At 41.7% G+C, this 13,877-nt stretch overlaps 1 protein-coding gene across 1 annotated transcript; it reads left to right on the top strand.

Moving 5' to 3' along the window:
• Nucleotides 1-1,240: 1,240 nt before the first annotated feature.
• Nucleotides 1,241-12,733, top strand: dact2 (dishevelled-binding antagonist of beta-catenin 2). Its single transcript, XM_041788754.1, has 4 exons — nt 1,241-1,571; nt 7,308-7,440; nt 7,562-7,810; nt 9,683-12,733. The coding sequence occupies exons 1-4, from the start codon at nt 1,266-1,268 to the stop codon at nt 11,113-11,115; spliced, it is 2,121 nt and encodes a 706-aa protein (XP_041644688.1). The 5' UTR covers nt 1,241-1,265; the 3' UTR covers nt 11,116-12,733.
• The last annotated feature ends 1,144 nt before the right edge of the window (nt 12,734-13,877 follow it).

The following is a 13,877-nucleotide window of genomic DNA, read 5'->3' as shown; positions in this document are numbered from 1 at the left end:
TTTGACCTATTTTAGCCACTTTTTGCCCATGTCATTAACTTCTTCTTGCGCAGCTCTTCACACATTTTGTGGGTTTTTTTTTTCACAATTATTCAATACTTCACGCATCCTGACATACAGTATGTACACATCCTGGTCTGGCTATGAAGTCTAACAGTACCGTCTCAATCGTTCAGTGCAGTGCGTCCAACCACATTATTAACATCGCTGCATAAAAATAATTCTGTTTTAAAAAGAGGGGTTTATGTTAAAAGGCTATATTTTACTACACAGTGGATCTAAAAAGTTATTTTTAAGAGTGGTTATGGTTCAGGTTAAAAAATAAATATTGTTATCACAGCCACCTGGCCACCACTAGAGGGCGTCAAAGACCTTCACTGATTTCATGTCTAAACACACTGGTGGAAATATTTCCGTTTTATTCGTCTTATTTTGAAAGGATCACTTCCTATAATTAAAGGTGTACTATTCAATATATTCAAATACTATTCTGGCTTTATAATTTTTCGTGTTTTATTTATTTATTTTTGTTTTGATTTGTTTTGTCTTTGGTTTGTTTGTTTGTTTGTTTGTTTGTTTGTTTGACATTTTCTCTTCACCATTATTAAGTCTAACTCTGATGTTAGCTGATTAATAAACACATCTACCCCAAAAGACAATCAATAAAGGTTTATCACTTATCTCTGTAATGAGGCTGATCATTAAAATTTGATTTGAATGTAAATAAAGTTTAATTTTGAATCCAGTTTGATCCATTTTATTCATATAAACAGGTTCATCTCATATTATTATTATTCTATATTTTAAAAAACCTAGTCTCTGTTATATAAGAGTATTATTCATTCAGAAACGCAATATCTAAACATATTTATAAATAAAGATCAGTGATTCAATGATCTCTTTAAATATAGACCAGTGATTTAATGATCTTTATAAATAAAGACCAGTCATTTAATGATCTCTTTAAATAAAGACCAGTGATTTAATGATCTTTATAAATAAAGACCAGTGATTTAATGATCTTTATAAATAAAGACCAGTGATTTAATGATCTTTATAAATAAAGACCAGTGATTTAATGATCTCTTTAAATAAAGACCAGTGTCTGAGGACGTGTCCGGATTGCTCTTCGGGGTCAGGATGATGTTGATTAGTTAGCAGGATCTGATGACGTATGATGTGGGAGGAGTCTACAGAGTCCTGCTCCACTCCTACAGGTAGTTTAACTTTAACTGGTCAGTGAAGGATCCGGATTCTGCTGCGCCATGAGCTCACACGGACTGATCCGGGCCAAGCTGGGGTTATACCCGGGCTGTGGAGCTGGACTTGGACCGGGTCAGACCTGCGCTGTCCCGGGTCTGGTCCCTGATCGGATCAGGGTCAGTGAACGTCTACAGGCTGCCGTAGCTGCTCTGACGGAGCTCAACCTGCTCAAAGAGAGGTACAGGGACATGGTGAACCGGGCTCTGAGGGACCAGGACCACCAGGGACCTGCAGACCGAGGGGCGACAGGGAGGACCGAGACCGAGGATCGTCTGGAGGAGACACTAAGCTCTCTAAAACAACAATTGGTAGGAAGAGATCCTCATAAACATCCACATAAACTACAGCTAGAACACGATGCTGCATCTGGGGATTTACTGAGACCTGATACCAGACACAGGGGTTCTACCTTTAGTGTGAGGATTTACTGAGACCTGATACTGGACACAGGGGTTCTACCGTTAGTGTGAGGATTTACTGAGACCTGATACTGGACACAGGGGTTCTACCGTTAGTGTGAGGATTTACTGAGACCTGATACTGGACACAGGGGTTCTACCGTTAGTGTGAGGATTTACTGAGACCTGATACTGGACACAGGGGTTCTACCGTTAGTGTGAGGATTTACTGAGACCTGATACTGGACACAGGGGTTCTACCATTAGTGTGAGGATTTACTGAGACCTGATACTGGACACAGGGGTTCTACCTTTAGTCTGAGGATATACTGAGACCTGATACTGGACACAGGGGTTCTACCGTTAGTGTGGGGATTTACTGAGACCTGATACTGGACACAGGGGTTCTACCTTTAGTGTGAGGATTTACTGAGACCTGATACTGGACACAGGGGTTCTACCGTTAGTGTGAGGATTTACTGAGACCTGATACTGGACACAGGGGTTCTACCGTTAGTGTGAGGATTTACTGAGACCTGATACTGGACACAGGGGTTCTACCGTTAGTGTGAGGATTTACTGAGACCTGATACTGGACACAGGGGTTCTACCGTTAGTGTGAGGATTTACTGAGACCTGATACTGGACACAGGGGTTCTACCGTTAGTGTGAGGATTTACTGAGACCTGATACTGGACACAGGGGTTCTACCATTAGTGTGAGGATTTACTGAGACCTGATACTGGACACAGGGGTTCTACCTTTAGTCTGAGGATATACTGAGACCTGATACTGGACACAGGGGTTCTACCGTTAGTGTGAGGATATACTGAGACCTGATACTGGACACAGGGGTTCTGCCATTAGTGTGAGGATTTACTGAGACCTGATACTGGACACAGGGGTTCTGCCGTTAGTGTGAGGATTTACTGAGACCTTAAAAATCCACAACATGGGTTTAAATCAGTTATAGTGATGTAGATCTATGAACAAAAACTATTCCATTCTTGCTTTAAAGATGATGTCATAAAAGCATGTGAAACTTTCCATCCTTGCCTTTAAAAATGACATCATCAGAGTCATTAAAGTTTCCCAAAAAATCCATCCTTGCCTTTTAAAATAATATATCGAAGCTTACAAAACATTCCATCCTTGCATTTTGAGATAATTTCAATAAAACTTATAAAACATTCCTTCCTTGCCTTAGAAGAAGACATCATCAGAGCATATAAAGCATTCTATTCTTGGCTTTAAAGACAATGTCACAAAAGCTTATAAAACATTCCATCATTGCCTTTAAAGATTATGTCAATAAAGCTCATAAAACAGTCCATCCTTGACCTTTTTAAGATGATGACATCAAAACTTAAAAAAAATTCCATTCTTAGTTAAAAGATGATGTCATCAAAGCTTGTGAAACATTTCATCCTTGCCTTTAAAGATTATGTCATCAAAGCCCATGAAACAGTCCATCCTTGACCTTTTTAAGATGATGACATCAAAAATTTAAAAAATTCCATTCTTAGTTAAAAGATAATGTCATCAAAGCTTGTGAAACATTCCATCCTTGTCTTTATAAATGATGTCATTAAAGTTTACAAAACATTCCATCCTTGCCTTTTAAGATAATGTCCATGAAGTTTACAAAACATTCCATTCTTGACTTAAAAGACAATGTCAGCAAAGCTTATGTAACATTCCATTCTTGCTTTGAAGGTGATGTCATTGAAGCTGTAAGATATTCCATCCTTGCCTTTTGTTTTCAGCCCAGTCTAGTATAGCATCCAGGTGATCTTAAGAAGGGCTGTCAGAGTACTTCTTCCAAACGGTGCCAGCCCTGCTCCGTTCTGTAGAAATGTTCCATCAAAGTAAACGTCAGTAGATGGGAAAGGCTGGGTCATTAGTGATGTGAAAGATTAGAATATGAATACTGAATGAAAAAAGTTTAATGTTTACTGTTATCCTACAAAAAGTGAGATGAACACACGTATGACAGACATATTAGTGACATGTCAGAAATAAGTGGCATCATAACATGGTAAAAATAAAGTTAATGGTCTATTTGAGCGTCTGTTCAGACTCTCTCTCTGCCAGACCAGACAAACAAGCTGATCATGTGATTGAGTCAGAGAGTAAAGACTGGAGCTAACATGAGTAAAATCACACAGGTATGATGGAGGCAGATTATAAAGTTAGTCTACATGTGATCAATGAAGGCCCCCTGACTCCATCATGTGGATACAATGATGAGTCAGGGTCTTTAGTTACAGACCTCAGCGCTCCTTGGTAGAAAGCATTGCTTCCCAACCTGCAGTGTGGGGCTCTGTCAGCTCAGACAGGTGTACATGTATTCTTTTAAAACCATGATTAGACATTATGTCTATGTAAAAATAGATACAAATAGAATTATCACATTTTTTTATTTCAAAAAAGGGACATTTTTGAGGCTTGTTAACATCATTGACACGGAAAAGCATTTCAACTTTGAACTGTATTTTCTTAGACCAGGACCCAGTGAGGCCAGAGCCCCGGGACCCTGAGATAACAGGCTGTTTATACTGAAACTATTCAGAGACGCTCAGCAGGGGGGCAGGAAGCAGATCAGGGTCATAAATCAGAGACTGCAGAGACGGAATCATTAACAGATCAGGATTTAAACAGGGGGAGGGGAGAGGAGGGGTTGGTTTGAATCAGACGGGTTTAACTGTTTATCAGGAAACAATCAAAAGTAGAATCAGATTTTAGAAGACATTTTTAGAAGAGTTAGAGCAGATTTCTGAGGAGAAAGGCTGCCATAAGGAGGGGTAAAGGGAGAGCTTTCTCTGGTCCATGGAGGTCAGTGAAATCCTGGTCTAGTGCAGTTTTACTCAACCCTGCTCAAACAAAGAGCCAAATTGTTGAAAAATACATTTGCAAGAGCCACAATCTGAGTGGTGAAAAGTGGCAATAACAATAAGTTATATGTGGCTAAAGTGGTCAAAAATGGCAAATACTGGGAGAAAAGTGGCAAAAACGAGCAGAATGTGGCAAAAATGGGTGGGAAGTGACCAAAAAATAAGTTAAAGGTGGCAAAATATTGTCAAAAATGGCGAATATCTTAAAAAGATGGGGAAAATGGGCAAAAATCAGAAAAAAAATGTAGGAAAAAGGGCAAAATGTGGCATTTAACTGCAAAGGGCAGCTTAAATGGGCGAGAAGTGGCAAAAATAGGCAAAAAGGGGCACAAAATTGCAAAAAGCAGGATGTCATTGGCAAACACTTGGAGAAAAGTGTTAAAAATGGAGAGAAATTGACAGAAAGTGGCAAGATGTGTGATAAGTGGTAAAAAAGATGAGTTACAGGTGGCAAAAATGGTCCAAAGGTGGTGAAACCATGGCAAAAATGAGTGAAAAATGACTGAAATGGACAAACATCAGCTCAAAAGGTGGCATTTAATTGCAGAAGGCAGCTTAAATGGGCGAAAAGTGGCAAAAAAAAAGACAAAAAAGGGGCAAAAAAATTGCAAAAAGCAGGATATAAGTGTCAAAAAGAAGGGGCAACAATGGGAATAGTTTTTAACATTAAGACATAAAAGAGCCAAAAATCATCACAAAAGAGCCCCATGTTGCTCCAGAGCCACAGGTTGAGTACCACTGGTCTAGTGTAAAGTTAGGGTATGACAATACTTTATATTTAGGGCCCCCATCTCTGGGTTTGTCAGGGGCCTATTCTCTGGGTTTACCCAGGCCCAGACTATTCTGTGGGCGGCCTGGGTGCCATTATGGAGGACTTTTTTTTTTTTTTATAAAAGTCAGAGCAGATCTCAGAGAAGAAGACTAGTGCTGGTGTAGTTTGGGTTCCTCTGATAGCAGTGATAACTTTAAAAGTTTAAAACTGTCTCTTGAAGAAGAGCATAAAAAGCACGCTGGTTGGTTCCAGAAATAGAAAGGTTCAAATTCAGACCTCCTTCACTGATGCTACATTCATTTAAATCAATTTTTACACTCAATACCCCAACCATGACAATGTGAAAACAGAATTTTAGACATTTGAGCTCAAAAACAAAAACTGAAATATCACATTGACATATGAGTTCAGAGCCTTTATAACAGCACTTTAAATGTAGCTCAGGTTTCTCACATTCTGGTCTTTGCTGAGATGTTTCTGCACCTTGACTGGAGTCCACCTGTGGTAAATTGAGCTGATTGGACATGATTTAAAAAGGCACACAGCTCTCTATAGAAGGCCTCAGCTGAGCCGTGAGGTCAGAGGAACTGCCCGCAGAGCTCAGAGACAGGATTGTTGACAGGTACAGATCTGGGGAAGGCTATAAAAACATTTCTGCTGCACTGAAGGTTCCCAAGAGAACAGAAGCCTCCAGAATTCTCACATGAAGAAGTTTGACACCTCCAACAATCTGTGGATAGACAGAACCACTTAGCTTTCACTTGGAGTTTTTTACAAACTCGGGTATCTGAAGTAGCTCCTCAATAGTAAACTGAGTAAACTTTGATTGGTCTACTTTTTACTTTACTTGAGTCAATTAATAGTACTTTTATCTCTGTTTGAGTGAATTTTAACCAGAGTAACTGTTCTTAAACTTCAGTGTGATAATCTTGTACTTCCTCCACCTCTGAGGAAGCAGAGTAGCTTCGATGTAGAAGCTTAAATCAGGAGATCAGCAGAAGTAAAACAGAATAAACCAGCTGTAACGCTTGTGTCTGAGCTCAGGCGTCTCTGATATCTAAAATCAACCTTCAGGGACTGTTTGAGGCATGAGGAAGGAGAAAATGTAAAGTTCAGCTCTCCTCCCCTTCTCTCCTTCCTCCTCCCCCTCTTCTCCTTCCTCCCCCTCCAGGAGTTTAATAATGAGCTGACCTCCCCCCCTGCAGAGGAGAACCTCCCTGCCCCCCTGCTGTGTTAATCATGAGCTGTGGCTGACTCTCTTTGTCTCTGTTAATAGAAGATAACAGCTGCTGTCTAACAGTCTGAGTGACACTGAGGCTTAAAGTCATCACAGAGGAGAGTTAAGACTCTGAGCAGGTCCATGTTAGTCTGATAGGGTCAGTTTGAGTTTAACGTTTGAGTGTTAAAGTTTTCTTCTTTGTGTGTAATGGGTTAGTGTTAAAGTTTTCCTTTTTGTGTGTAATGGTTGAGTGTTAAAGTTTTCCTTTTTGTGTATAATAGTTCAGTGTTAGTTTTCTTCTTTGTGTGTAATGGGTTAGTGTTAAAGTTTTCCTTTTTGTGTGTAATGGTTAAGTGTTAAAGTTTCCCTGTTTGTGTATAATGGTTAAGTGTTAAAATTTTCCTTGTTGTTTATAATGGTTTAGTGTTAAAGTTTTTCCTCTTTGTGTATAATGGTTAAGTGTTAAAATTTTCCTTGTTGTTTATAATGGTTTAGTGTTAAAGTTTTTCCTCTTTGTGTATAATGGTTAAGTGTTAAAATTTTCCTTGTTGTGTATAATGGTTTAGTGTTAAAGTTTTCCTCTTTGTGTATAATGGTTAAGTGTTAAAATTTTCCTTGTTGTGTATAATGGTTAAGTGTTAAAATTTTCCTCTTTGTGTATAATGGTTAAGGGTTAAAGTTTCCTTTTTGTGTATGTTTTTTGTTGTGTATGTAAAGTTGTTTTTGTGTTAACATTGTCGTTCTTGTTGTTGTTTTGTCAGTGTCATATGCGCAGACAGGACATCGGTCTGCAGTCTCACCTGCAGCAGCTTGGCGTCCAGATTAGCGAGCTCCGTGTAGACGTCAGGAGGGCATCGGAGGAGAAACAGGAGGCTGACAGCCGACCCAGCTCAGGTTAGACTTTAAAATGTCATCACAGCTAATACCAGTGTTACTAATCAGTAACCACTAATTATCATCACATGGCCATCACACCAGATGAACCACTCACCTGTCTAATGTCCCAACCCCACAGGTTTCTTCGACCTTAGTGATTCGTTGTCCACCTCATCCACATCAGTTTACAGTGAGTCCCTGACCTCCTCTCAGTCCAGCTTGCTCCGCCCCCTCAGCCCTCCACTCCAGTCTGAATTACACCGGCGGCGCTCCGCTGACGAAACCTCTACCAAGCCCCGCCCACCCCGGGCCTCAGGGGTTCACCTGGGCAGCAGCCGGATCAGAGCCAGTCCTGCATACCCTGTCCGACAGAGGCCTGTGTCCACAGGTGAGTCCAACTCTGAGGGTTTAAGGACTTTTAAGGGTAAAAAGGGTTTAAATGATTAAAGACCATCAAATGGTAAGGAGGGTAAGAGGTTTAAATGTTTAAAGTTTTGAATTATTTAAAAGACCAAAACCATTTAAAGATTTGAGGGTTTAAAAGTTTTTGCTGGTTTTAAAGATTAAAGGGCTGAATGGATTACAAGGGGGTCTAAAGGGCTGAAGGTGTTTCAAAGGTCTGGAGGGGTTCTAAAGGGCTGGAGGGGCTCTAAAGGTCTAGAAGGCATTCCAAAGGGCTCAAAGGGTTCCGTAGGGCTGGAAGGGTTTTGTAGGGCTGGAGGGGAACCATAGGGCTGGAAGGGTTTTGTAGGGCTGGAAGGGTTTTGTAGGGCTAGAAGGGTTTTGTAGGGCTAGAAGGGTTCCGTAGGGCTGGAAGGGTTTTGTAGGGCTGGAAGGGTTTTGTAGGGCTGGAGGGGAACCATAGGGCTGGAAGGGTTTTGTAGGGCTGGAAGAGTTCCGTAGGGCTGGAAGGGTTTTGTAGGGCTGGAAGGGTTTTGTAGGGCTAGAAGGGTTTTGTAGGGCTAGAAGGGTTCCGTAGGGCTGGAAGGGTTTTGTAGGGCTGGAAGGGTTTTGTAGGGCTAGAAGGGTTTTGTAGGGCTGGAAGGGTTCCGTAGGGCTGGAAGGGTTTTGTAGGGCTGGAAGGGTTTTGTAGGGCTAGAAGGGTTCCGTAGGACTGGAAGGGTTTTGTAGGGCTGGAAAGGTTTTGTAGGGCTGGAGGGGAACCATAGGGCTGGAAGGGTTTTGTAGGGCTGGAAGAGTTCCGTAGGGCTGGAAGGGTTTTGTAGGGCTGGAAGGGTTTTGTAGGGCTGGAAGGGTTCCGTAGGGCTGGAAGGGTTTTGTAGGGCTAGAAGGGTTTTGTAGGGCTAGAAGGGTTCCGTAGGGCTGGAAGGGTTTTGTAGGGCTGGAAGGGTTTTGTAGGGCTGGAAGGGTTTTGTAGGGCTAGAAGGGTTTTGTAGGGCTAGAAGGGTTCCGTAGGGCTGGAAGGGTTTTGTAGGGCTGGAAGGGTTTTGTAGGGCTGGAGGGGTTTTGTAGGGCTAGAAGGGTTTTGTAGGGCTAGAAGGGTTTTGTAGGGCTAGAAGGGTTCCGTAGGGCTAGAAGGGTTCCGTAGGGCTGGAAGGGTTTTGTAGGGCTGGAAGGGTTTTGTAGGGCTGGAGGGGAACCATAGGGCTGGAAGGGTTTTGTAGGGCTGGAAGAGTTCCGTAGGGCTGGAAGGGTTTTGTAGGGCTGGAAGGGTTTTGTAGGGCTAGAAGGGTTTTGTAGGGCTAGAAGGGTTTTGTAGGGCTAGAAGGGTTCCGTAGGGCTGGAAGGGTTTTGTAGGGCTGGAAGGGTTTTGTAGGGCTGGAGGGGAACCATAGGGCTGGAAGGGTTTTGTAGGGCTGGAAGAGTTCCGTAGGGCTGGAAGGGTTTTGTAGGGCTGGAAGGGTTTTGTAGGGCTAGAAGGGTTTTGTAGGGCTAGAAGGGTTCCGTAGGGCTGGAAGGGTTTTGTAGGGCTGGAAGGGTTTTGTAGGGCTAGAAGGGTTCCGTAGGGCTGGAAGGGTTTTGTAGGGCTGGAAGGGTTTTGTAGGGCTGGAAGGGTTTTGTAGGGCTGGAAGGGTTCCGTAGGGCTGGAGGGGTTCCATAGGGCTGGAAGAGTTATAAAGGGCTGGAGGGTTTTGATTAAATATAAGTGGTGGATTGTTTTGGAGAAGTGATTTCACATGAGGGAACAGGTGGAGTTCCTAAGGACTGATGTGTTGAGAACCACTGGATGAGGGAGTTAAACAGTCCAAATAGTTTTAATGTCTCATGTGTTTCTTTCTTTCATCCATTTTGTCCACAGGGGATTTGGACTGGATCCTTGCTCAGGGTCTCAGCACTGTGGACCCTAAGTTCCAGACTGATCTGGTCTCCAACAGCGGCTCTGAGGTCTACCGGTACCCAAGTCCACTACATGCCGTTGCCTTGCAAAGCCCGGTCTTTTTCCAGGGGGGTGGCACCATCCCTTCTGGACCACAAGAAGGCCTTGGACCTCCAAGGTTCAGTCCTGACCCCCTCCATAGGGAACAACCTGGACCTGAGACCAGGACTCTTGGTCACATGGACAAACTCCCCCAGAGCACCAGAATCCAGACCAAACCAGAGACCCTGAGGGACAAAATGGCCGCTGAGCGTCTGACTACAGGTCATGGAGCCTCTCTTACTGGTCCAGCACAGTCCACAAACCTGGTCCGAACTCAGAGGAGAGCCTGCATGATGAATGCCAGACCAAAGCTTCAAGCCCACCTGTCCCAGAGCTCTACCTGGTGCCAGAGCACTCCTGCAGTCCAGGAGTCCATTTCTGATGAGGTCCCGTCTTCATCACTGCGGAGGACCAAAGAAGGACAACATGGACCGGTTCAGAGGCTAGAGAAACATGAAGAGCCCAGGACCCTGGAGCCAGGCCAAAGACTAAGACCTGGACTAAATTGTAGATTAGAGACCTCCTCAGCACCGGCCCAGTTTGTCCTGGCTCACTTCGTCCCTGCTGGATCTCAAAGGGTCCGAGTCAGGCCGGGAGATCGTAAGACTAAACCCCTGAGACTCAAAAAACCCAGAGGACCCAGGACTAGAGAGACTCGGTCGAAGGGGGACCACAGGAGACTGGGAAGAGGGACCCAGAAAACCTCTGAGGAGCTCAGACCAAAATCTGGATCAGACTCCAGTTCCTGTAGTCCTGGACTCCACAAGATCCACATGAAACCACCTCTTGTCCATGCTGCTCCACAGTCCAGAAGAGTCTACAGATCCCAGAGTCCAGACTGCTGTGAGAACCAGATACAGACCTCCTGGATGTCCAGAGAGTCTCAAGTTTCAATGCTCTGCAGTGCCAGACCGGGTCAGACTGGACTTCAAGGGTCCTTCAGGTCTTCTGGGTCCTCTGCCCTCCCAAGTCTGGACTCAAGGTATCCCCCTGGCCCGATCTACAGGTCCAGCCTGAACTGGCCTCACTGTGAGTCTGAGTACTCAGGGGACTGTGGGTCCCTGATTCAGTCCACCATCTATGACAACACCTCCAACCACTATGGGGACCAGGAGACCAGCTGCAGGTCTGAGTCAGAGTCTGACAGCAGCCTGTCCTTGGACCAGGACCATGAGGACCAGGACCACAGCGGTCTGATCTGGACCGTGCCTCGCCATGAAGCGTTCTCCTGTCGCATCAAAGCGTCACGAGCCTTAAAGAAGAAGATCCGACGCTTCCAGCCCGCCTCCCTCAAGATCATGACCCTGGTCTAGATCAGTCTGAGCAACTAATCCCCGAATATTGACAACTTTGTTGGACAGCTTCAGTGTGTGAACATCCTGGTAATGTTTGATCACAAAATCAACTAATCAGCAAACACGGATGAATTTTTTGGACAATTTCACAGTGTTAACAACCTGATCATTTTTGGTTATGAAATCAATAAATATTCCACAACATTAACGACTTTGTTGGACAATTTTACAGTGTGAGCATCCTGAAAATGTTTGGTTGTAAAATCAATAAATCGGCAAACATTGACAACTTTTTTGGACAGTTTAACAGTGTGATTAACCTTGTCATGTTTGGTAAAAAAAAAAAAAAAACATAGATCACCAAATATTCACAATGTTTTTGTTCAGTTTATGTTTTAGCACCCCAGAAATGTTTTGTTATAAAAATCCATAAATCACCAAAAACTGACGATGTTTTTGTTGAATGTATAAGTGTTAGCATCCTAGAGATATTTTGTTATAAAAATCTGTAAAACCCCAAACATTGACAACTTTTTTGGACAATTTTACAAGCTGATTATTATGGTTATGTCTGGTCATAATAATCAATAAAATCCCCAAACATTGACAACTTTGTTGGACATTTTTTAAGTGTGAGCATTTTGGTGATGTTTGGTTAAAAAAAAAAAAAATCCATATATCACCAAACATTGACAACTTTTTTGTACAGTTTTACAGTTTGAGCATCCTGGTAATATTTTGTCATTAAAAAATCCATTAACCAGCAAACATTGGCAACTTTGTTGGACAAATGAAGGGGGTGTTGCAGGATTTTGGCAGGGAACGGGATGTAAATTGCACAAACGTTGGCAATGACAAACAGTATGAAGGTGAAGAGGAGCGTGTGATTCATTAACACAGACTCATTCTAGACATCGATGTTTTTAACCTCAGTGATTATTGTCCTTTAACACCAGAACCGTTGTTCATGTTCATTTAACCTCACTGTACTGTAGACTTGATGGGATTAAGATCAGAACCTGTATCTGCTTAAATGAGGATGTTCTTTAATCCTGTCTAACTTTATATAAATAAAATGTAAACTCTGTTGGTCCTTGACATCTCCTAAAATTCTGCTGTGAATCTCCTGGTGTTTCTAAAACCTTTTTAAATGAATGCTGATTTTATAAATGTTCAGTTACTACAGAAACAGCCATGCAGGTTATATTTACCTCATGAGAAAACCTTTTTTTAGATTTATTTTCTTTAATTCAGTTGTATTTATTTAAATTTTTATCAATAATCTAAGATGATTTTAGATGACTGATCATGATCATTATCAGTGATCCTGTTCTCTCTGTGTCCACGGTTAATCAACATCTGATCAGAGTTATTGATGATAATTGGGGGACTGTGGGTCCCTGATTCAGTCCACCATCTATGACAACACCTCCAACCACTATGGGGACCAGGAGACCAGCTGCAGGTCTGAGTCACAGAGTTATTGATGATAATCAATAACTCTCTAATAACAGGTGAATTTACCTGCTGGCTGTTTGAGGTGGATAGACATCCCTGGAGGTTTTAGTCTGAAACTTTTTAAAATTATAACCCTACATGTAAATGTTAATGTTGTAAATAAAGTTATTTTAATTCATGCAGCTAAGTTAGTAAAATCTTTATTGTTTCTGTCACATTTGATGATTAAATAATAAATAATCTCCTCACATTAAAAATGATAATATAAAAAAAATCTCCATATTTTATCAGTATAAATGTCTATAAACGGTTGTCAGATTATTTCTGTCAGGATTCAGCTCAGGTTTCAGGTATAGATAGTGGAACCTCTGAGAGTTTAATTATATTTAACTACACTGATCTGATTACACACCAGTGATTAATCCAGAGTCTATCTATAGTTAAAGGTCAATTAATCCAGAGTCTATCTGTAGTTAAAGGTCGATTAATCCAGAGTCTATCTATAGTTAAAGGTCAATTAATCCAGAGTCTATCTGTAGTTAAAGGTCAATTAATCCAGAGTCTATCTATAGTTAAAGGTCGATTAATCCAGAGTCTATCTATAGTTAAAGGTCAATTAATCTAGAGTCTATCTGTAGTTAAAGGTCGATTAATCCAGAGTCAATCTATAGTTAAAGGTTGATTAATCCAGAGTCTATCTGTAGTTAAAGGTCAATTAATCCAGAGTCTATCTGAAGTTAAAGGTCAATTAATCCAGAGTCTATCTGTAGTTAAAGGTCGATTAATCCAGAGTCAATCTATAGTTAAAGGTTGATTAATCCAGAGTCTATCTGTAGTTAAAGGTCAATTAATCCAGAGTCTATCTGTAGTTAAAGGTCGATTAATCCAGAGTCTATCTATAGTTAAAGGTCGATTAATCCAGAGTCTATCTGTAGTTAAAGGTTGATTAATCCAGAGTCTATCTGTAGTTAAAGGTCAATTAATCCAGAGTCTATCTGAAGTTAAAGGTCAATTAATCCAGAGTCTATCTGTAGTTAAAGGTCGATTAATCCAGAGTCAATCTATAGTTAAAGGTTGATTAATCCAGAGTCTATCTGTAGTTAAAGGTCAATTAATCCAGAGTCTATCTGTAGTTAAAGGTCGATTAATCCAGAGTCAATCTATAGTTAAAGGTCGATTAATCCAGAGTCTATCTGTAGTTAAAGGTCGATTAATCCAGAGTCTATCTATAGTTAAAGGTCGATTAATCCAGAGTCTATCTATAGTTAAAGGTCAATTAATCCAGAGTCTATCTATAGCTAAAGGTCGATTAATCCAGAGTC

Source organism: Cheilinus undulatus, linkage group 6 (genome assembly GCF_018320785.1).
Source record: "Cheilinus undulatus linkage group 6, ASM1832078v1, whole genome shotgun sequence".
NCBI lineage: Eukaryota > Metazoa > Chordata > Actinopteri > Labriformes > Labridae > Cheilinus > Cheilinus undulatus.
This window is presented reverse-complemented; position numbering and strand designations above follow the sequence as displayed.